Below are 23,579 nucleotides of genomic sequence, written 5' to 3'. Positions count from 1 at the left end.
ATATATATATATATATATATATATATATATATATATATTTATAACTATTAGACGGCTCGTCCAAATGATGCATATTCATGGTAAATACTGTAGCAACTCAGAAATGGAATGCCCCAAGGCTCGATGTTGGGACTCTTGCTCTTTTGACAATTTACTGTATGATCACTGGACTTTGATGCTTGGACAATTTATAATAAACATCGTAATGCTTCATGATCTGATGTTCAAGACCACTTCTGTCCTTAATTTATGAGTGAAGTGATTATAATAACTTTATTCATTTAGAAACATAAAAAGTGCTTCAAGATCGAGGCAATGCAAGAAAATAACTCCACGATGCTTGTGTAGTTGAACACAAGAATGAAGTAAAAATAATTATCATAAACCAAATTGAATGTCCTACCATGTGGTTAAAGTGGAAGAAGAACATCATCTGGAACAGAATTAACAAGGTGTTGAACGATGTGTAGATGGAACCTGTTGGTGAAGTAAGTAAGTATTTTATATTTGTAGAGCACTTTTCCAGACCAGGGTCACAAAGCGCTTAAACAATCAAAACAAAACTCAATAAAATATATGCTTTGAAAGTCAAGATAACACCAAGACAAAAACAGGAGTCTCAGAAAATCAATACTATGATCCTTAAGAGTCACAGCTTCACTGAACCTTCAAATGTTATTTAGTTGCTCGTTCTTAATCCAATTGATAATTTATGGGACGATATAAAAGATTTATCAACTGAACAACAACGCAGCAAAACAAAGTGCTTGTTTCCATACACGGTGCAGAAAACTGCAGGAATTCGAGTCAAAACAAGCTCGGAATCAGTGTATAATTGAAACAGATTTGCAATGAAGATGAGTGTGATTCAGACTTTACCGCTGGAGCCCTCCGGCTGCCTGCACATCTCATTTGGTGACCAAAACTGTGGGATGGAAATGTAAAACTCTAAGATGGAAATATAAAACGGTGAGATGGAAATGTGAAAACTAAGATGAAATATAAAACTGAGATGTAATGTAAAACTGTATTATTAAAATATAAAGATGGAAATGCAAAACTGTGAAATAGAATATGTAAACATGTAATATGTACGTATATAAGTGTGAAATATGAAATATAAACCTGTAAGATGTACGTATATAATTGTGAAATATGAAATATAAACCTGTAAGATGGAAGTATACAACTGTGAGATGGTAACTATAAACCTGTAAGATGGAAGTTTATAACTGTGAAATATGAAATATAAACCTGTAAGATGTACGTATATAAGTGTGAAATATGAAATATAACTCTGTAAGATGGAAGTATAAAACTGTGAGATGAAAATGTAAAACTAAGTGTCTTAGGTGGAACTTTCCATCTCATGACGCGCTCAGGTTTGTGGACTAGAAGAGTTGTTTCTGTCCTGCTTCAGGTGATCCCGTGTATACATGTTCGTGTGCGTGTGTTCGTGTGTGTGTGTGTGTGTGTGTGTTCGTGTGTGTGTGTTCGTGTGTGTTCAGTCGCGCTCTGGTCATTAGTGGTCACATCCTTCTGCGCGCGTCCTGGTCGCGGCGCTGCGCTCCGTCGCCCCGCCCCTCCCTCCCTCCCTCCCTCCCTCCCTCCCTCCACCTCCATCCTCGCGTCCACCAGCCTCAGTGGCTCACAACATCCAGCAGATCCACACGCGCGCGCCGCTCCCGAGCCTCTTCTCTAACCGGACCACCACAGGCGGGACAGCAGCTCCTCCTCCTCCGCCGGCGCTCCTTGAAGGCTGGACCAGACCCTCCTCCTCCCCCCTCCTCCTCACCCACCCTCCACCTGGAGCTCCGTGACTCCCGCGGGTCTGGATGAAGGATCGTGGAGTTGGGCAGCAGAAGAAAGCTGAGGATCTGCCTCCTCGCAGCGCCCAGGAGAGCCCGAGCCAGAGCGGATGATGGAGGGGACGTCCCTGGTTCTGCCCATTGTTGTGCTGCTCCTGCAATGTAAGTCAGCAACAAGCGCGTGTTTGTGCAAGTTCAGAACCCAAAGTAGCTGCTCTGTCCGGGTGTGTGTCCGACTCTGGGCTGCGGAGTCCGAGAGGTTTCTTCTTGGCTCCCGGCCACCCAGGGGTGTAGGCATCTTTCCCCCGAGGTCACGTGTGTCAGTTGAACTTTTGGAGCGGGTCCGTGAGTGACAGCTTTGGTTGCCAGCTGTCAAGCCGGGAGGTCAGGGCGGACCAGGTGACTCCTGTGTCTCCTCCTGCTGGCCGCTCTGCTCCTGCACACCCGCGGGTGTTTTTTTTCAGAAATGTTCCCGGAGGAAGTGTGTTTTGGGTGGATCCACATCCCCCCTCGCGCCCACACTTTGGGACAGCTGTTGCTCTCTGGGTACAGTCCTGACAGAGGGGCTTTTGTTCAGCTGCACACACTCACCCCACGAATGTCCACCTTATCTTCATCAGGCAGACACGCTGGACATTTCCTTTTGGGTCACTTCTGACCCTTAATACAAAGTAGAACCCGGGCACACGCCCACCTACCACACAATATTACATTTCTCTTGCACAATAACAGAAACTTGATCTTAGTGAACACATTTTTCATACTTTTATTTTGGAAATCAATTCTGTGTGGTGCCTCACACACCTGGGAAAAGTTAGATTCATGGTTTGTTCAGTTGTTTCTTGTTGTTGTGATGGCTGGGGAGAGGTCAACATGGACTTCTTTTAGCTTGGCTAGTTGATTTTTAATATATACTGTATATATTTATTTAAAGTCTTTTAACCTCCTCCCACCGACTCTGTGAAACATTTCCAACCCTCTCACTAACTGTTACAGCATATCTATGATGGGAGGAACTTCCTGTAGAACTGCCAGAAAATACTATGACACACCTTGACAACAATGTCATAATTTTACATACAAAAACTTTGCTCAACCAATCAGGGTCGCTCAACACAATGTCCTGTTCTTTGTGTGTCATTCGTCCGAATCAGTGTGTAGTTTACAGAAATTCAATTCAATTCAATTCAATTTTATTTAAAGTGTCTTATCATAGCAAAGTTATCTCAAGACACTATACAGTTGAAGTAAGACTATAGTTGATTAAGGAAAAACAGATCCCAGCAATTCAACAAAAAATGACACGCCCTCAGAAGGCCACGTTATAATCTGTTATTTTCTATACAATCATCCAAGAATCTATGAACCACATGGAAAGCACTGTTTTGGCCACTATGGTGTCATAACTATTGATGTATAATTTAAAATACCCAGACATAAGCTGATTCTTGTACTGTTATGGGCTATTTCTGTTCTTATATATTCATCCATACAGACATAGAACAATGCATTAAATAAATTGAAAAGGAGTTGATTTTCACCACTACTCTCTATAGATTGAATAGAATATCATTATCAATAAAATTGAATTCCATTCATAAAGGGTGGTCCTAATGTTATTTCAGCAAAACATTTTACCAAAAAAAATCTTTTGAAAAAGAAGCAATTTCCTGAATCAATTTTCTATTTCTTCTCCAGCCCTTTTAAAACCAGCAGTTATTACATCTCTATAAATAAACTTACCGTCGTAAAATGTTCTCTGCCAGGTAGCAACTCTCCACATGTATATTTGATTTCAAATAAAAGTGAAGTCAACAAGTATTCTCCATCCAAAAAGTCTTCTCTAAAACTGTCATTAAAAAGTAAAATAAAACAGTTGGTTCGCAACTGCAGCTCCCTGCATCAGAGCCGTGTTTGGAAGCTTTTAGGGTTGTCGTCGTTGTTGAGTCGAAGCGCTACGAGATGCACCACTCCAGTTCAGACTCTTCATAGGTCATCCATTTTTAAATGTCGGCCCAAAAATTGGGAAAAAGAAGGATGAATGTAGACCCAACTGAATAAGAGGAAAGTATAGACAAATAAAAAGTTGATATTATTATTTATGAATGAAAATACTCTCTAGCTACTTTAACTTCAATATTATTCCAAATGTTTAAAACATATTTTTACTGTGGCAGGAAAACGTGTGATACAGAATCATAAAATGAAATTCTTTTGACTTTTGCTTTAGCTACTTTTAGGAGGGAAAGAGTTGCGAAATAATTCTTGCACATGTCAGTTTTGTGTGTCACATACGGGAAATTGCTAAAAACGGAGAACCCGTGTGGTCACATTGGGTAGTACACCTTTGATGACAATAATAATAGGAATAATAAGAATCTCTATTTATATAGCGCCTTTCTAGACCAGGGTCACAAAGCGCTTTGACAGCCATTCACACATACTGATGGGAGTAGGCTGCACACACGCATGAGTATAAAACCCAAAACAAACGTCTAAGAAGAAGTTAAGAAGTTATATTGGCGTTGAAAACACAAATCATTAAAAAAAAAAAAAAGCGCATAAAAACGCATATCTCAGTTAAGTTGTGCTGCTGACCTAAAACTGAGCTAATGACTACAAGAAATGATTCACGTTTATATAAATAATTTGGATCCATTGTTGACGCGGAGGACTCTGGAAGACGGTTGGACATTGATGTAATGAGAGACAGTGTTCGTGCCAAAGAGGGAGCGTGCCGTCTTCCTGTTTCTGCTGCAGTGGCAGGGTGGCCATCCCGGCGTGAGTTGAAGCTGTCGCTGTTATTGTCACAACAGATGAACACACACACACACACGACGACAACCTCGCACATACACTGGGCCACTTGTGTGTTGGGCGGGCTTGTTTGTGAGTCCGAGGCCGAGCGGCCCATTAGAAGCTTTCAAATGACTTCAGATGGGGAGCTGCTGTGAAGAACATGAAAAGCCCATATGAGCAACTTTTAAGCATCCGCATCTCATGCACTTTAATCATCATCAGGGAGACGTGAGGGGGTTTGATAAGGCAACATCTCTCAGCGGCAGACCCTGTTAGAAACCATCAAGCAGATGGAATAGATCATTAAAATATACATTCTAATTGATGGCCAGCAGGGGACGACTGTTGGAGGTTCTATTTTTAGCTGTCGATCACAAGCTACTGTTAACGTTGGCGCTCGGAAATATAACATCAGCGCTGGAGGACGATCGGCACCTTGTGTCCTCGATATGGTGTCATTCAGCTTCTATCCAATGACATGAGTTCTCTATAACCTGTGGCTAATTCAGTGATTCCTAAATACCAACCTCATGGTCAGGGAGGCACAGAAACATTAAATCATTTCTGTTCCATCGATTGTTCTCTAAGCTCTTTTATTTTGAAAAACAGTCAGATTTTCTTTGACATAACATTGGCTTGTTTCTCCTGGTGCTTGCTCAGAAATTAAGCCCGAAAATGAGCAGAATTTAAACATTTCAGGAGCTTCTTTGCAAGGGGAAAAGGCCAAGTAAGGAGTGGATTCATCTGCCTCACCTTGGGGGCCAATCCATGAAAATGATGCCTACGTTATTGGTCTGTGGTGGTAAATGGTTCAGTAACACTTGGCTATACAAAATATTCTTTAAAGCAGGAGTTAACTGATTGGAAATGTTTGTTTCCGGGTCTTTCTCTTGGTCGTGAAAACTGAAGGGTCTCCAGCTCTTCTAAATTTGTGAACAAGGGTAATTGGGTCCTTTTTTTTTTTTTCCTTTTCCCGGAAGCTGGAGCTCTACTTTAGTCTTGAAGGAAATAAATCCAACTGCCGTCTCCGACTGGCTGCTAGTCTGATGATTATGTACTAGTTAATCCACGTGATACTGTCATGACAGTTTAAAATGAGACCAGACAGCAAAGTTAATCTTAGTCAGTGCTGCTTTAATGTCATTTCAGTAGCTCAGGTGAGGTTTAAAGACAGGACAGAGCAATATTGACACCTCGGTGCGGGAGAAGATCCTCTCAGTAAGCCAAATCATTGATGCCGAGCCAAATGGGGTGGCATGTTTAACCATGACCTGGAGGCATTTGGGGTAGAATCCTTCGGAGGCCAGGTAGGCCAGACACTGGTTGAACCTTGAATATCCGAGGTTCATTTTTGTCCGAGGAAAGTCAAAATCACTGTCATCAGGCTTACAAAAGAAAACCATAGACCCAGAGCTAAATATGACTGAGATGGATCACATTATTTTGGGGCATGTTGAGTGACGAAGCACGTTAGTCACCAAGATTCACACGAGAGCTGCTTTTCTGAGGAGAAAGCATCGTCAGTAACAGAAGCTCTTGTTAGTCATGATGTCACGGATTTCCGTTGGCGCGGATCAGATTGAGATATTCCCCTCTGGCTCGAGAATGTCTGTGGAAGTCTTCTTCTCTTCTGGCCCGAATGAGTGGGCAAGCAAAGTGTCTGCGATATTTGTCATCGGTTCAGGGACGGGGAGTTGAGGATAACGAGAGGGAGCACTTTCCTTGAATCTTGGCTTAATTTAGGGATCCCATTTAAAGAGGACAGTGGCTTAGCTGACCATAATCACGCAAGTCATGTCAATCAAACACACTGTATCCTGAGTTGGCCCCGCGATCTCTAGGTGTTTGTTTTGAAGAATGAAGTAGCTATCTAGTGGAGTTCGCCGCCAAATAACGCGGCATATGTTTGACATAAGATTATTTAGGTTTTGCGATTTGACTCCCATCTAAAAATTCCTGGTAAGTCCTCCCGCTTTAATCAGTCCACTATGTTATCCTGCTTTTGGTTGGTAGATGAGGGAGGCAGCTGCAGATCAGGCTGTTGAACACTTTGTTCAAACTCTAAGGCAGGATTTGTGTTCATAGCGCTCGCTCTTTATCATTTCTAGGTATATGTTCACGATAAGCCGCCGGAGTCAAACATTTCAATTCGGTGAGGCTCCGCCCGGCTAGTAGGAGTCGCCTTCAATCAGACGCCGAGTTCTCTTTAAAGCCGACAGTCTCGGCCAGGACGATGCAAATATCTTCTTGCACACCACGGGATTACATGCAAGCAGTCCATTCATTTAATGGAACACAGTTGTGATTATAGTCAGATCTACTCGTGTCTTAATGACGAGGCAGGGATCGTGATAAGCCTATTAACAGTCAGACAGTCACAGACTTCCCTTTCTGGCCCGGGCTTACAGCCGCTCTGCTCTGGGCAACAAACGCTCTATTGCCGTGACCAAAATACTTTTCCTTTTTAATCGCCGTCGATCGCCATCAGGTGTGTTTTCAATCAGAGTTAAGTGGACACTTTGGCGACAGCGCGCTAAATAAGACGGAGGAATCGCTTCTTTGTGACGAAGAATTGCTAACAAAAAACTTTTATTAGTTGAGTTCATTGTGCACAGATTTACCAAGTAAGAAAGTCCATTGGAGATCAAGAGATTGGAAAGACAAACATGACTGCGGATGACTTTACAAACGCATTAGCAGAGACCCAACTGACATTATCAAATCAGCTCAATTAGTAAACTGTTAGATTTCACTTGTTAAACTCCACATTTCAGTCTTATCCAGGGTAGTTTAGATCTTCCAAGGGGACCTTGAGGTATTCCAAGGCCAGCTGATGGACTGATATATAGTCTGTACCAGTGGAACATTCCCTTAAAACATCACCAGCAAGGCGTCCGGGAGAAAAACCCAAGGCACCTCAACTTACTCCCTACAACAAGGTGGAGCAGTAACTCTACTCAGAGCCTCTCCATGTTGACCCGCTTCTTATCCTATAGTCAAGGGAGAGCCCAGATATAAGATCTACCAACTTAGATCTAGCAACGTAGCTGATGGTTAATTCTTAATCACCAACTCATTATGAAAAGACAAATTGAAGCTTATTTAGCATAACAGGGTCATTGAGGGTAAGACACTCCAGAAATGTCCCCAGTATAGACGACCACAAAACCACATCTGAATGTTTCTGAATGATACGAAGGCGGAAACATAAAAAATAGGCCACTTGTTTGAAAGCAAATATGCAGTGAAAACTGAAAGAATTATGACAATATAGTAAAATGTAAATGCATTTCATTCAGCCAACCCTTTTATCCAAAGCAAATTATGATAAGTGCTTTAACATAAAAATAACCCGAGCAAGAGACTGAAACAAAAAAGAGGGATTTGTCCTGAGCGATCTAAATTTAGTCGAAATGTTGGTAGCTTTTATTCTTGGCCTCATGGCTCACGAGAATTTGTAAAAGCCGTAATGAAATATGGTTTGACTTATTCCCCGAGGAGAAAGGAAAGGACTCCTCTTCAACGGTTAAGGATTTGACTTTGAGTTGTCACAACGTTTCCACTTATTCTAAAAAATGTCTCTACAGTTACTAGTAAACCTTATCATTGTGATTCTAGTTTGAGCTTTTTATTAAAATTACCTTTCTGTGGCTTAAATCCATCAAACAGATTTAAAATTTAATTCATTCACGCGGGGAGAGCAGTGTGCACTTCTGGACTCGAGGTGACGTGTGGACAGGTGGGAGAGGGTTTTACGTAAAGCTCTTGCCATAACATCCGACCAAAGCCATCTTGAAACAGGTGACGCTTGAGATGAGAGTAGCAGTTGTCTTAAGAACTGACAGAGCGAAGCTAGATTCAAAGTAAAATAAGTTTAATTGGGAGGCTAAAGGGTCATGATCTACAGAGTCACTGATAAAGGATGGTAAGGGCAGGAAGTCTTCGCAGATGACTTGGCTGCTGCGACACCACAGGCCCCCTCAGCACCGTCCAAGTGTGGCCTTGGTGGACAGCAGGACTTTAGCAGATCACAGCGTGTTAAACTTTACCCACCAAGCACTTGTGAACCGATCTGAACAGGGCATGTGTTTGTTGTCCGCCTCGACGCCTTTGGAGCTAATTGAGATCAGTGGAGCTGACAGTGTTTGTCCTCGTGGAACTCCTTAGCAGGGCGACGGGACCTCGAGTACAGAATCCTAGTTTGTATGTTTGTGACAGTCGCTCGTGTTGTCACATCCCATCCACCCTCCGAGACGCCCTTCAAGGTGGCAGTCGGCCTTGTCAGTCTGACAAGAACTTCGGTCCTGCTGTCTGAGTGGATTCTTCACGCCTGCACCCCCACCCTCGTCTTCTTTAATTCATAACCCGCCCTCCATTCTTTCCCTTTCATTTCTTTTCTATTCTTAGGGTCGCTCATTTCTCCTTGTCCTTTCATAATCTGGTTGTATCTCCCCCGCCGCATCGGCTCATCCCATGGTGAGACTTTCTCGGAGGGTACTGAGCGCTCGAGTCGAGCGTTAATCCTGTTACGCTGCCGTAAGTCAACACGACACAGTCGGGAGAGGCAGTGCTGAGCCCAGGCAGTGTTTCTGTTCACTGGATCTCACTTATAAAGGTGAAGTCAAGTATAAAACCAGCCAAGTCGTGGTTGTTTTATTATTAATAAAGTTTGTTTGTTTAACTCTTGAAAATCTGTTTCCTGTTTCCTCGCTTGCAAACTTCCTGTTCCATTGTCTGTAACTGACATTTGGATGCTGAACAATGAGGAGTCACAGGAAGTAGCAGAGAAGCAGGAAAAGTGACGTACAAGCATCAGATGAGGTCATTAGATCAAGATTGAGCAACAGATCCCAAATGTAGCTCGGACAGATTATGAGACATGAAAACCACAGATGCTCAATAAAAGACGTTTATAACCTTGGTATCTGTTTATCGGATGGATGTCTGGTTACAGGAAGCCAGTGCTCATTCTTTTCTAGGAAGCACATTTAGACTCATTTAATTCATCTAATCCATTGACATCTTGTACATTTAGCATGATCTGAAACTTTTTTAAAGTAGCTTTAGGGCCTAAAAGGCCAGGCTGTAGGACTTTTGATCGTTGACTTATAACAGAGATTAACGATTTCAATAGTCACAGGATAAAGTCAACGTATGTCAAAGCGATCCTGAAATGTTCGTTTCTAAGGTTCAAAGAGTTCAGACTTATACCATGTAAGGTCATACTCTGTACATTAGGACAGTTGAACACATCACAAAGTCTGATCCGTCTTGTTTAAGTGGCTCTGACATACTTTAGGGATTTTCTGCATCGTCAACATAACACTTGTGTGAAACTGTAACAAGCCACAGCAAAATGAAGGTCAAAATAAATGAGAAAAGGAAAAGAAAAGGGGGAATTTGAGAAATTAATTAATCAGTGAGTTTTGCTTCGTTTAGGGAAAAAAGCTTTTTCTGTCCTGAAAACACCCGTCTTTTGATTTTGTCCATATCTAGGGTAAAACATGTAAAACTCACATATTATGTACGGCTCTTTCTCAAATTTGCTGCCATTCCAGAGGTTTTATCGTCTGTCAGAAGCCATTGGCAACTTTGAATCGTCTCATTGGAGAGTCATCGCTGTGTTATTTGACCACGGACCTTTTCTTGCAATAGCTTTTATGAATTTGCTTCAGGCAGGTTGTGTAGTCTGAGCTGTCCAGGTGCTGAAATCAGTAGGGACGGGCATGTTCTTAAATGTTGTGGTCACAGAGCAGACAAAACATAGCAAAAATACTGCTCTAAGGTTCTACATTTTCCAATTTAGATGCGCTACACACAGAAACCAGGCCTAAAAAAGGATAATTTTCACAATTTTTTACACCCTAATACGAAGCTTTATCTTCATTTATTGAACAAAATAATCTTGTGGAACCTATAACAAGAATAGACTCAAGAAGATTCTTTCAGATTGAACTCAATGAAAACAGTCTCAAGAGTGGAGGGATGGCTCTCTGGATTGGTGGGTTAAGGTGATTAACAAACAGTGTTAGGAGTAGTGGGTCACCATAATCTTCTGGTCGTAGTGTGGTTTTGGCAGGGGGCGGGGTTTCTGCAGGTTCTACTAATCTGCACGGAAAAGACAGAGAACACCAGCAGTATATATAGACGATGATTGATCTGTTGTTTATTTAGCGCTCAAAAGTGACACTCAGATGTCAGTTTAAATTACAGAGTAAGCCCTCCTGTTTTTCATATCTGAACAGCGCCTAAATAGCTTCTACTTTTCTTCAAATACTCTAGAAGTTCAATTCTCTTAACCTGCTCCTGAAATCGCGACCTCCAACCCTCAACCTCTTACCCTCAGAGCCGCGCGACGATCGCAGAATAATCTCACTGAAGCCCAATTAACTCCGGAGACTCCGGCTCCCGCTTCCTGTTTGGATGGTATCAGTGACACACAGACGGCGAAGGAGGCAAAACGTCTCATACATCAGGTTAATCTGGACAAGCTGCAGCTGCGAGCTGGGAAGATGTTTGCTGACCTTGTCGCTTAAATAAACATACGGTGGCCTGCTCCTTAACCTCGCGGGATTAAATTAGAGCGAGGGAGTAATCCCGCCCTCACATCTCCAGGAGATACAGTGACGTCTGCTAAGTATTCTCCTGCAGTAGTCTGCCAAGCACTTTAACCAATTCACCTTGCCCTCTAATGAATGACAAGCGTTCCAACATCAGTGTCCTCTTCCTCCTCTGCAGGTTCCCCGTCAGCCCCCGTCACGGTGTCCACCAACAGACACAAAGTGGAGGTGGAGGAGTCCAAGGGTGAGGCGGACTTCCATCCCGCTCTGACGGACGATGCACAGATCCAACATTTTTCGGAATCTTCTCTCCTCCAGATGCAGTTCTGTCGTGCATGTTCCGCACAGAGGTGGACCAGAGTCCTCGCATCGAGTGGAAGAAGAAGGGCAAGGAAGTCTCCTTCGTCTACTTTGAGGGACACTTCAAAGGTGAGAAGCTGTACGAGGTTGAGAGGAAGCACCCACAACGATGGATAAACTGATAAATATCCGGAGTGTCAGAGGTGCTGAGGCATAAAATCTCCCGTCCTTGATCTGGATTCTTCCCGGGTGAAGGATGCAGGAGGGATGGATGGAATAAATAATGAATCGCAGCTCTTACCTGGTCGGCGCAAGAGCAGACCGCTATCTAAATATGTCAGAACCTCCTTTTCACTTTCCTCATAACGGAGAAGAACAAGTGTCCATAACTCACCTCGCTGACCATGATTCATCAGATAATGGTGGAAAAACGCGGCGATTGTGAATTTCTCCTTAAAAACCTGGAGTGATGTCATAGATGTCCATTTAATCAAAGAAATGCTTTTTAAAAGATTGCTGTTGTAAAAGTCCATAAACATTTACGGCTCGATATATACGCTCTCGTGGAAGTGTCATTCATTTGGTCCAGATAGACGTTGAGGTTGAAGTGTTACTGACTAGGAATGATGTTAACAATAGCTCGAAAGCAACACAAGCTGAATTAGCATAGCTGAGCAAACTAAACTGACACTAGCATATCTTAGTGTTGATATTTGACGTTAAAATTAATCAAACTGTATTAACTGAACATCTTAGTTAGGAGCAAAGCTAGCGTTCAACATGATTGCTAACTCAAAGCAACATTAGCATATAGCACGAAGTAAATTTAGATTAACTGATTGATCCATTGAGGCATCAGAATACATTTTTATAACTTCCATGTTAAATAAAAACAACTCTGCCTTTATGATCCATCATTTTAACTAATTGTAGTCCCGTCGCTAAACAGTAAGAATTTGTTTTGTTGCAAGAAACCAACGACCTCTGTGTTTCTAGTAGCGCATTTGGTGGCAAGTTGGGAAGACGGTTTAAGGTTGTTTTAGGGGTGATTTTATCTGTAGTTTATTTACGAGATGTCACAAATTGAAGTACCAATAAATGCTCATGATAATTGCCCTTCCAATGACCTTCTCCACATAAATATTTGCAAGCCAGAAGTTGCATCGATTGTCTAACACGTTGGGTTCCTGCTCCCAGCTCCCTATGAAGGTCGGGCGACGATCGACGGGGCGACGGTGACTCTACAAAGAGTGACGCAGGAAGACGCCGGAGAGTACCGCTGTGAAATCAGTGCCCCTCAGGATTCTGTGACTCTGGGCGAGACAAACGTCACACTCAAAGTCCTTGGTAAGACCTCACCTCCAAAGCTCCGTCACGATTATGTCTGACCTTCGAGGTTGATGGTTCTCCTCAGTGCCTCCTAACACGCCGTCCTGTGAAATCCCCACCGCCGCCGTGACGGGCTCCGTGGTGCAGCTGCGCTGTCGGGACGAGCAGAGCATCCCACCGGCCACGTACTCTTGGTTCAAGAACAGCCAGCCCATCAGCCCGCCCCGCCTCACCAACGGCACTTATCTCATGGACTCACACACGGGGGTGCTGGTGAGGCTCTGAGGAACGACGCCCCAGGAGGAGGTCTCCGGTTCACCCTCTTCCTCTCTCCGTCCGCAGGAGTTCAAAGCAGTTGCCAAAGATGACTCCGGCCACTACAGCTGCCTGGCGACCAACGGCGTGGGGAACCCAAAAATGTGCGAGGGCAAGCACATGACGATAGGTGAGTGTCCAGCCCTCCTCCCCCCCGCTGACTCCCCCTCACTCCTGGAGAACATCAGGAAGGCAGTGGAGAGGAAGAGACCACTAATATTCCCTCCGCTGTTAAAATATGAATCAGCTCCGCGATGGAAGAACTCAAAGTACTCCAGGACCATATTTGGCAACACGTTTTTACGATCACGCCTCCTTTCTATAAAGAGCTCTTCAGCTCCTTCATAAATCCTCGACGTCCTTCAGGTCGGGAATCATTTAATGTTATTAGTGAAAGTGTGACGTTAGCGGAGGGTCCCGCCGGTTCCCCCGACACCGGATCTTAAAGTCGTTGGCTGCAGATGAAGCCTAAAGCTAAACCAACCCGCGGTAGCACACGCTTGATGCTAACTTTGATGCTAACAACTGCAGTGGCACATAAGTGAGGGTGAAGGTGACGCCAAGGTCGTTTTTCAGTTTTTATATCACCCTAACTCTCCATTACAACCATTTATATCTAAAAGCCTTTAAGTATAATTTCATGCCTCCAATAAAGAGTCAGCTATGTCACTAATGCTATCTTAATGTAACCACTCCACCTCTCCTGTAGTAGAAGTATTGTGTTGCTATTTTTTTTTACAATTGTGAAAAAGTTTGGAACACTGAACTGAACTGAAATTCATCCGGATTAGCATTAGCATTAGCATTGGCGAGGCCATCTTGGTTGACTGCATGGTCGTTTGTTGTTTTTTTTGCCGAGGCAACATATAGCTCTTCTTATAAGTTAGCACATGGACCATCTGTTATTATCATTTGTTTCAAGAACAACAAAACGACTTTTAACTGTTACACAAGCTGTGCGGCTATTTTTGTTCTAACCGCTGTTTAAAACCAAACTAAGTGACTTTGAATTTTAAGTGATGTTGTCCGACACTCTTTTCAGGCTAATAGCCGGGATTAGCGCAACATTGCTGTGACTAGAAACTAATAAATTCATACCTAACTTGTAACGTACTTTGAACAATCAGCTACAAAAGAATAAAATGTGTTAGCCGCAAAATGAGTTAGCAACGAAATTAGATAGCAATAAAATGGCTAACTAAACTAGTGATTGAGGTCACTCAGGATTTATTGACTGATGCTATCTCCTGCTAGCAACTTAACTACATTAGCTGTTAGCTATTAAAGTTCAACGCAACAACAACCGCAGACAATGTAGTCCACGCACCCCTCCAAGATCCTTGCTCAAGGGCCGGCGTGTCTTTCTGTCCAGAGGACGTCAACGTGATGGCGGTGGTGGTGACGGTGGTGGTGCTCTGCCTGGTGGTCCTGGTCTGTGGATGCGGAGGCCTCCTGCTGCACCGCAACGGCTTCCTCGGCCGTGAGTTCATGTCTTCACTCACCACGCAGATATGTTTACGACACACAAGTTCTAACGCTGTCTTCTCTCCCCATCACTTCCTGCGCCGAACCCATCAGCAGAGCACAGAGGAAGGTAAGAGCTCCGGCGATTGGATTAACATTGAACTAATTTTCCGAACGGAGTAGTGGGACGGGAGGACGAGGAGGTGGTGGTGGTGGTGGGGGGGTTGTTGTTGCTCGGCGTGCTGAGTCAGCGCTGGAGTGACAGCTGAGGCCTTGTGTTTATGAGCCCCTCTGATTGGCGCCAGCAGATGTAAAGCAAAACATGTCTCTGGTGCTGCATCTGTCCAAACTGTGTCAAACTTTTCCCCCGACTGACGTGGCGCAGGAAGTTCATCAGCGACCAACCATTATCTCGCTAATGAGCTCGGAGGAAAATCTCCGTGGCTGAGATGGATCTGTGGAAATGAAACTGATCGAACGGACGATTTGAGATGAGCGCTCGTGCGGCGCTCATGGACGGAGACCTCGATCCACGTCCTCGCGCGACCGTCCGAACTCACGACGTTATTTAATTACTTTCTTCTTAGAGGGCCTGATGGAGAGTCAGAGCCAAGCTCTCCTCCTCCTCCTCCTCCTCCTCCTCCTCCTCCTCCTCCTCCTCCTCCTCCTCTTCATGGAGGTTAAAGTCTGATGCTGAGCTAACTGGAGCTGTCAGTGTCAACTTCCTATTTATAGAAACGGCTTCTTCACAAAGACTCAAAGACAATGCGACATGATTTCTTATGCACCAATAGTGGCTCGGGTTAAGCGGGCGGGATGTAGACCTCGGCTCCTCTGGAAGAATGAAAACCTTTAACCGACTGGGTTTTTCTTTTTTTTTTTCCTCCTCAAATTACCCAAAATAGAATGGTTCAATGTCTTTCATCATTCTTTTATTGGAGTCCTGGATTTGGGTTGACTTCCAGTAATTACCGACCACTTTTCATCTTTGTTCAGGATTGTGCTTCGTATAATTGCCTCGCTCAGGTGACTGCACAACACTGTGGCGCTCTGCATGCTTAAACCACATTTATATTTAATATCCTCGTCTGGAGACAAGTTTTCTATCTCATCTTAGACTCAGAGAATCAATTCAAGTTAAACTCAATTTCTCAATAATACAATTTCAATTTACAATATACTGCAATATTAATAAAAACATTTTTTACAATGAATTTGTAATATAACTAAAACTATTCTTATACAATTGTTTGACAATGTATTTATATTATCACTATTACCTCTCCTTTCTGCACTCAATTCATTAAATCGAAAGCCTGTAACTTGCTTTTTAACACTAAAATACAACCTAGATTTACGATTAAAATTAAAGAGTTTTCAAGTGGCAAAAAACATTGTTTTAGCATTGAAAACACTCACATTTATATTTAAAATGATTAAAAATTATATCAACTTCCTGATTTTTTATTCGCCTACATATAGAACGTTTTTGCCTAGTAAAGAAAACGTTATGTTTAGAGACATAAAGACATACTACTGGGTTAGAAATTGTCAAGCAATAAACAGGCTAAAAGTACGAATTAATCAGTTAATTAATTAAGTAATTAATTAGTTATTTAATTAATTAAGTGTTTCGGTCACCAGTTATTCATAACTACAACATAGACATTTAAATAAATAATGTCATAATGATGCAATGATAATTGGTGAAATATGAACTGAGAAAGGGGCCTTAAATGGAGCCCTGAGGAGCACCAGACAAAGAAGTTAAACAGCAACTAAGAGCCAAAAATGTTACATTCATCGTTTGTTTTTTACATTTTTAATATTGTATACGTTTTGATGGTGGGGGGCGGAGCTTCACTGTGTAAATATTGGAGAAAGTCTTGTAATAATCAGAACACAAGATAAAATGTTTCATTTGTCCAAAACTATTGTTGCTAGTTATTCAACCTTGGATTTGTAGGTCAGTTCAAGTCGCCCAGAAGTGTCATCTCATTATAATTCCAAGTCAAAGAACCAGTCTATTGTCTACTTTGGCATCAGAGACTCGGAGTAGAGCTGCTGCTACTGCAGTCTACGGATGTCATGCATTTGTACGTCCTTCGTCTTCCCGGGGGGTTTGGGCGGCTGCATGTGATTGGCTGACCACGAGGCTAGCTGCTGTTCTCTGATTGGCTGCATGTCAAAAGAAGAGAGACGCATGCAGTGTGCAGTGTTTGTCCAGAGTTCTAAATGCAGAACGACCTGAACCCTCAACAGGTCCTTCTGGATCTCGCAGTGCCAGCACATCAGCAGCCAAACCCTGAACAGAGCGGAGGACACGTGAGTGGAACTAAGACATGAATCGGAAGATTCATTCGATCCGTTTTCTTCTAGATATCATGAACTCTGGGTGGATGTTTGGAAGGGTGTGGACTTGATGGAAGCAGAAGTGACGGCAGTTAGAATATCCATGGTTTTATTTACCCCGTGTCCTTCCGTCCTCCTGCTACATTAAACACAGAGCGGGCGTCTTGTTTTGGTCGCAGACCACATTCCCTGAAATTGGAGCTCGGCCACGTTTGATAAAAATGATTTATGCGGGACGAGATATGAGTCACTATTCAGCTGTCAGCCCGAGGCTTTTCTTCCCGTCCTCTCGCAACTGTGTCAAACTGTTTGTGTCCTTGTGTTGCAGGTCCAACGTCAACTACGTCCCTCCCCCTCAAGAGGTGAGCCGTTACACACTTGACCCCTCTAATCTGAGTGCCTGACCCCGGCGGGACACTGTGGGAGGCTCACGTCGCGATGGGACGAGAGCTCGGTTCAAGGATGAATGTGTGACGTTCGTGACTCGGGTCGTCGTTTTTATTTTCCCAAGCGCTGCTGCGTTCGAGCATCTCTCGCCTCACGATCAGCAGAAAACGTTGAGGAAGTCGAGCGAAAAGTCTCTTGAATTTAGGTCAACGTGGACTCAGAGCTGTTGAGTTGCAAACGTGAGACAAGAAGCTTTTCCCCAATTTCAAGCAACTTTTGGGGGGAAATCAGAGGAAACGCTGAGGGAACCGACTCTCACAGTACGTTTGTACTTTAGTTGCACTTCGAGACAGGAGAACCTTCGTTTGTGGGCTACAGGTTTGGCTTATCTATGGAAGACATTAGTCACAGGAGGTGGCAGTGATGCACTGACAAGTTTGATGCTATCTGCCAATAAAGAAGATTTAAAAAATCTTTAAAAAAAAAAGATTTTGTTTTAATCAGGCATGATGGAGAAACATGCTCCTGTTGAGGGAGCTAAACAAAAAATAAGCAAAAAGACAACAAAAGCTTACAGAGGAAACAAAATAAATTGTTGTTAGTTCTATCTCACCGTTTTACTGCCGTGTTACAAGCACTGGTCAGAAAAAAGTATTTTTTGACATTAAAAAAGAGAAACAACAATCATTTCATGTTTGAGAAGAAAAAGTTGAGGAATCTTGTCAGTATCTTTAGACACCTGCCTTTTAAGAGGATATCCAGTTGGGAGGAAGCCCTGGGGCGGACTGACTGCAGAATGGGAGGTTGTTGTTTTTTTTTTAAATACTTGGCCGAAGATACATCCAGAAGAAAAAGAGAATATCAGGAAACAATAATTCATAAGTGCAACAAATTAAGTTTAGGTTTTAAAACAAAAGTAAGTAGATTTACAGGGAAAGTTTTTGACAGTTAATGTAGCAAGTAAATCTGGAGGCAGAGCCAGGAATAAGCAGCTTGCACAGGAGAGCATAAAGGAAGCAAAAACAATCACTCGTCTACTTTCATGTGAACTACAAGGAAATAAGCCTCTGAGGACGACAACAAACATAGTGGGGAGAAAAAATAGGTCATTTGAATCAGCGCGGGATAAAGCTTTTATTCTGAAACGACTTGATATTTAATACCCTTTTTTCTGTCTTTTCCAGCCGCAGGATTTCAAACACACTCAGTCGTTCATGCTCTGAGAAGCCGGCCTTCTGAACAGATCACGTGCCAACGATGGATTGATGCCCCCCCCTTCCACCACACACACACACACACACACACTTCGCCCACGCCCGCCCCCCTCCCACTGTGGACTCAAAATGAGCTCGACTTTCCAAAAAACACGCTGACTTCAATCTTCCTGCTCCACTGTGAGGCTCACCTGTCACTGTTTTCAGCCACGCGACTCTCTGCTGCCCTCTGGCGGCAGATGTGGCTTCGACATTTTTTTTTTCTACTACCTATTGAAGTCGAGAATTGGGGGAACAACAAAATGCAGTTTTACCTCAACATCATCATCTCTCTCCACTAATTGACCAACCCTGATGTGCCTGCATGGTCTTTTTTCAAGAGGAATCATAGAAATATATACCTTGTGCCTTTTTTTCAAATTTCTCAGTTATCTCGTTTTTTTTTCTTGTAAAAAAAAAAAAAAAACTTGCCTTACTTTCTCTTTCTATTTTTGTGCCACTGTTTTATTGAACTGGAGTGTCTGGCTTTTTTGGACAAAGTGTGAATGGAATTTGTTTTTGGACAGTGACGCGTTATAATAAAAAGGTTTTTTCTACAGCTGCTGCTGATTTATTTCGAAGCGTCGTCGCCGATAAACAAAAAGAAAAGGATTTTCACCCTCATGATAGAAAAACACATGAATGAATACATCTAATGCAGATTTTAAAATGAACCAGATCCGGTTCAATGGTTGGACGTTGGAGACGGCAGCGTAAATTAACCAACAACGACAAAAAAAGGTGTTAGAGGACAAACGCAGTCTCGGTTTTCTATCTAACGGTTTTACTGCCGTGTTACAAGTACTGTGTGACAAAAGGAGATTCTGTCGGCCATCTTTCCCTGTCGATACTTACCGGTAGTGATGGTCTGGTGAAGCTTCATGAAGCAGTGCGATTATTTGCTGAGTCCACTAGATGGCGTCTTTTTTTTAAGCGACTGTTCTAATGAAACATCACTTCATTTTTAAACTGATGGCGCCCCCTACTGACCTCTAACCAACATTGCGCTGCTTCACAAAGCTTCATCAGCGCATCACTACTTACCGGTGTAACATTACAGAGATGTGGAGTCGCATCAATGATTCACGTCTCTTTCCTGAAAGCAGCCGGGCGGGTTGACAGACAGCTCGGCGCACAGGAGTTGAAACTAAATGAAATATTTCATCAAGGGACTCTATAAATGATGAGATTAACGCAGTGATTTCAAGCCTCTCGCCTCACACACACGTGAGTTTGATTCATGTGGATCTCAACAACTAGACATTAAACCGGCAACAGGTCAGATGGAGGGAAAAAAAACCCTTTGCTGTGCAGGAATTTTGTTTTTAAATATTTATTCAGGAGAGGCTTTAGATGCAGATCTGCAGACTGATTCAGCACTCCAGAGAAACTGGGAACGACAGCGAATCATTCCGGTCAGTCAGCATTAAAATGACCTCTATTTGTCAGAGGAGGATTTGAATATCTACACGTGGATTAGCAGAGCTCGGAGATGAAGTTCAGGAAACATTCATCTGCATATTTCATCAGATTCTCTTACATGTACTTCTGTCTTCATGTAAACCCAAAAGCAATTACAGCGTGTATTTATTATTACGCGTTCTAAAAATATCTCCACTTAAACATTCATGAACTATTGGACGAATGACTCATCTGGCGCTCAGATATTAACGTGAAGGCATCTCCCACAAGACAACAGTCCTGTGAATATACGTTGTTACTTCATCTGTGATTCACAAGGTCACTAGTGAGATATAGAAATAAAAGCCACGTGAATCTTTTTTTTCCCCTAAGATTTCAACTTTTCCCTGGAGCTGCTGTCAAAGTCTTTTGTTGACATTCCCATAACCTTATATTTACTAGAATGGATAAAATGTTGTGGGTTATATAAGTGTTAATGTAGCTACCAGTTAAAATGTAAACTTAATTAATACCAATTCAATTTGACACATAGACAATGATATGTTTACACTCCATCTGTGAGACTCAGAGCATATACACTTATATTTTAGGAAGGAGGGAGAGAGCTTTAGTGGTTATGGCTGAATAAAGAGAAATCTAATTTAAGTGAAGCTCAATCCAAGTGTTTGATGGAACTAGATCTCTGAAAATATCTCATTCCTATTCTCCTTGGTGACATACTTTGAGATATATTCTATGTCTGCACAACTTCCAAAAAGTGTGCAACTCAGTCATCCAAGAGATTCTCAGAGTAGAACCACTGCTGTTCCATATTAAAAGAATCCAGTTTAAGTGACTCTGCCCTCTCATCAGGAGGAGGCCCCGGGGCAGACCCAGGATTCAAAAGAGGGATTATGACACTAGCTTGGAGACTTCCGGCAAGATGGTTTTACAGATGCATTTATCAAATTATATTTAATCATTTTAACATTTATTAGTACACAGTATTTTTGACTCACAACTTTATTTGTATCACAGATCTTGGACACAGAAATTAATTTTTTTTCAATACATTTTTATTAAATACATTTTACTGGTGACAAGTTTGGGATGGACGTCACGATCACTTGGCGACCTCTTCCAGTTTGGGCTCTGCAGAGGAAAACAAGAAGATGATTAAACATAAAAACCTGCAGTGATGCGACTTAAGATCTGGACTCAAAAAACTGTATATGAAAGAGTAAAGTCTATAAATACTCAAACATGTCAGTTCACCTCTAAAAATAACAGCAGTGACAGTTTGAGGTAAATACAAAGATAAAGTTTTTTTTTTTTTTAAACTACTGACGTATTTGTGTTTCAACTTTGGTCACACAAGCCTGTAGTTTTTCAGGTAACATCGCATAGATCAAGCTTGACAGAAATAAATTATTTTCAACAACTCACGTGTCCACCGTTGACGTAAGAGCATCTTACATCAATCAACATTAACATCAAATATAAAAAATAGATGAAAAATAGTTGCTAGTGTTTAGGATAACAACATGTTCAAGTCCCATATTTATAGTCATATTGATCAACGACTGCAACTCTGACGTCACACAACAAGAAAAGTGAGCTGAAAACAAAAATAAGTCAGAAAACAAAAGAAAAAGGACATGAAATAAACTACTTTTTTTTAATTATATGGGGTAAAACAGACATTAACTGCTGCTTTTACTTGATTTACTTTCTGCCCTTTTCCTTTATATCGTCACATCTCTTTTCATCTTGTGCTCTGCATCTAATGCTCACTTCCTCTTTTAATGCCACGAGTTAAAGATGTTCCAAAGCTTCCTCTCCATCTTGCTGCACCTCCTTCCACAGTACATTGATATTCTTTTATTCTTCCCTCATTGGGGAAATTTGAATCCCGAGCTGCTTCTGGATCCAGGATCTTCTAAAACTTACCATGACAGTTTCAACAGATCCCGATTTCTTTCTCTGGACTCAGATACACCCCCTCGACACTCTCCTCTCCCTTGTCTCCCCCCCTTACCTCCCTCGCTCGCTCTCCACTTCCCCTCTCAGCCGGTCTTAGCAAAAAACATTCACAGTCTGGTTCTGCTCAAGCTTTTTGCCTGTTAAAATAAATATTTTTGCAGGGAACCATTTAAGGTTCTCTTATATAGTTTTATTTATACTATCGTGTGTTGACATAACTCTTGGGATTGGACATAAAATGTAAGGAAAATAGGACAATATGAGCAATTTGTGACATCATCACCAATCGTTTGTCAATAAGCTTGTATGTAAATCTTCTCTGGGGCCAGTAATGCTGGCCAGGTTCCTTCTCTGCTTGTAACCACCGTTTGAGGAACAGCAGAGAGAAGACTTGCATCACTGCGTCAAGACGCTAGACCTACCTGGAAACTTGAAGTCGGGGAATTTGTCAAGATCTCCTCCTCCGTATAGCCGTCCCAACCTCGAGACCTCTTCATCCATACTCTTCTGGAATGCAGGACCGGCATCCACGATACCGCCTGAAGTCCTGTGGAACCAAAGCGTCAGTTACAGGTGAGAAGAATGACGACATTCAACATCAACGTTGACCGTTTAAGCAGCACATTGAAGTCGGATATTGAGACAATACAGTCATCATTCAAGTGTGTGTGTGTGTGTGTACTCACTTGCTCTTGGTTGCGTATTCGCGGATCTTGTCCAGGAAGAGTTTCTGCACAGGGTCCATGTCTCTGGCCTTGTTGTAGACGACAGCAGAGAAACCGATGTTCCTGCGCAGAGTCAGGCTGAGAGAAGAGCTCAGCAGCTCCGCGAGTCTGGACAGTCTGTGGACCTGCATCTGCAGGAGGAGAAAACAGAAGTTTAGAAGACAGCATTTTAAATATTTTATATACATTTAAAACTATTTAGTTATACATGTTTATTTTTGACTAATAGGTCATGTAAGAATAGCAGTTTAATAATACATTAAAACTATAGAGTCGAATATTTTGACTTCATAGCTTAGAACTTGATCATGTGGATGTTAGAAAACAAAATGTAACGATACTTAACCATGACAACATGACGCTCACCGAGGTGTTAAACGTCATTTCCCCTCAACTTCAAAACACAACGGTCAACATTTGTTTATTTAAGTTCACTATAAGACGCGCTAGCAAGGTCGTCTCAATGATGCTAGCTGCTAGCATGCTAACCATCGAAGCTAACTTGCTAACTCCTCAAAAGCGGGCAGGGTTTGCACGTGGATACGCAACTGAAAACATTTGAGCGAAAGCACCGAATAACGATCAAAATGTCGAGCCCAAAAACGTGGATTTAAGGAACAACAACTCACCTTGGATTTGACACTTTGGACGAAGCAGCCAAATGAGGACCGCGGTGGATTCTGGGGAAATGTGAGGTCGAGAGGCGTTCACTGACGTCACCGATCTCGCTGCGCGTTCACGAGCGTGTAGTTCCAACGTTGACTTATTTAAGGTCATCTCAGAAGCGACACTAAATATGAGATATTTGGTCGAGATGTTATTGAAAAATAAACATTTATGCATCTCTCCTCATTCAGGTAAATTAAATAAAAGTTTGGAGACGGTTTTCTTGCTTTTATCAAT

The 23,579-nt window shown here is 42.4% G+C and overlaps 2 protein-coding genes across 5 annotated transcripts; one reads left to right on the top strand and one right to left on the bottom strand.

Moving 5' to 3' along the window:
- The first annotated feature begins 1,665 nt into the window (after window positions 1-1,665).
- jam2a (junctional adhesion molecule 2a) lies at window positions 1,666-19,126 on the top strand. 4 transcript variants are annotated; one of them, XM_087791721.1, is made up of 11 exons: window positions 1,666-1,970; window positions 11,346-11,411; window positions 11,486-11,596; window positions 12,665-12,814; window positions 12,882-13,069; window positions 13,139-13,241; window positions 14,484-14,591; window positions 14,693-14,705; window positions 16,838-16,900; window positions 17,256-17,289; window positions 18,499-19,126. In XM_087791721.1, the coding sequence occupies exons 1-11, from the start codon at window positions 1,919-1,921 to the stop codon at window positions 18,535-18,537; spliced, it is 927 nt and encodes a 308-aa protein (XP_087647847.1). In that variant the 5' UTR covers window positions 1,666-1,918; the 3' UTR covers window positions 18,538-19,126. The 4 variants fall into 4 exon arrangements, with proteins under 4 accessions (XP_087647847.1, XP_087647846.1, XP_087647849.1 ...); XM_087791720.1 differs by having other exon boundaries at window positions 14,690-14,705; XM_087791723.1 differs by lacking the exon at window positions 16,838-16,900.
- A 1,896-nt stretch (window positions 19,127-21,022) lies between these two features.
- atp5pf (ATP synthase peripheral stalk subunit F6) lies at window positions 21,023-23,403 on the bottom strand. The gene is made up of 4 exons (XM_087792593.1): window positions 23,306-23,403; window positions 22,638-22,807; window positions 22,374-22,498; window positions 21,023-21,120 (listed from the first exon to the last, which is right to left on the bottom strand). The coding sequence occupies exons 2-4, from the start codon at window positions 22,805-22,807 to the stop codon at window positions 21,092-21,094; spliced, it is 324 nt and encodes a 107-aa protein (XP_087648719.1). The 5' UTR covers window positions 23,306-23,403; the 3' UTR covers window positions 21,023-21,091.
- Between the last annotated feature and the right edge of the window lie 176 nt (window positions 23,404-23,579).

Source organism: Callionymus lyra, chromosome 5, assembly GCF_982586985.1.
Source record: "Callionymus lyra chromosome 5, fCalLyr1.hap1.1, whole genome shotgun sequence".
Classification (NCBI taxonomy): domain Eukaryota; kingdom Metazoa; phylum Chordata; class Actinopteri; order Syngnathiformes; family Callionymidae; genus Callionymus; species Callionymus lyra.
This window is presented reverse-complemented; position numbering and strand designations above follow the sequence as displayed.

What these genes read in the sequence shown, in the direction of transcription:
- jam2a (XM_087791720.1), top strand. Translation starts at nt 1,919, where the DNA reads ATGATGGAGGGGACGTCCCTGGTTCTGCCCATTGTTGTGCTGCTCCTG. An exon ending in TGTTGTGCTGCTCCTGCAAT is followed by an intron (nt 1,971 to 11,345) that starts GTAAGTCAGCAA and finishes CCTCCTCTGCAG; the next exon opens with GTTCCCCGTCAGCCCCCGTC. An exon ending in CTTTGAGGGACACTTCAAAG is followed by an intron (nt 11,597 to 12,664) that starts GTGAGAAGCTGT and finishes TCCTGCTCCCAG; the next exon opens with CTCCCTATGAAGGTCGGGCG.
- atp5pf (XM_087792593.1), bottom strand. Translation starts at nt 22,807, where the DNA reads ATGCAGGTCCACAGACTGTCCAGACTCGCGGAGCTGCTGAGCTCTTCT. An exon ending in GAATACGCAACCAAGAGCAA is followed by an intron (nt 22,499 to 22,637) that starts GTGAGTACACAC and finishes TTGGTTCCACAG; the next exon opens with GACTTCAGGCGGTATCGTGG. An exon ending in CCCCGACTTCAAGTTTCCAG is followed by an intron (nt 21,121 to 22,373) that starts GTAGGTCTAGCG and finishes TTTCCTCTGCAG; the next exon opens with AGCCCAAACTGGAAGAGGTC.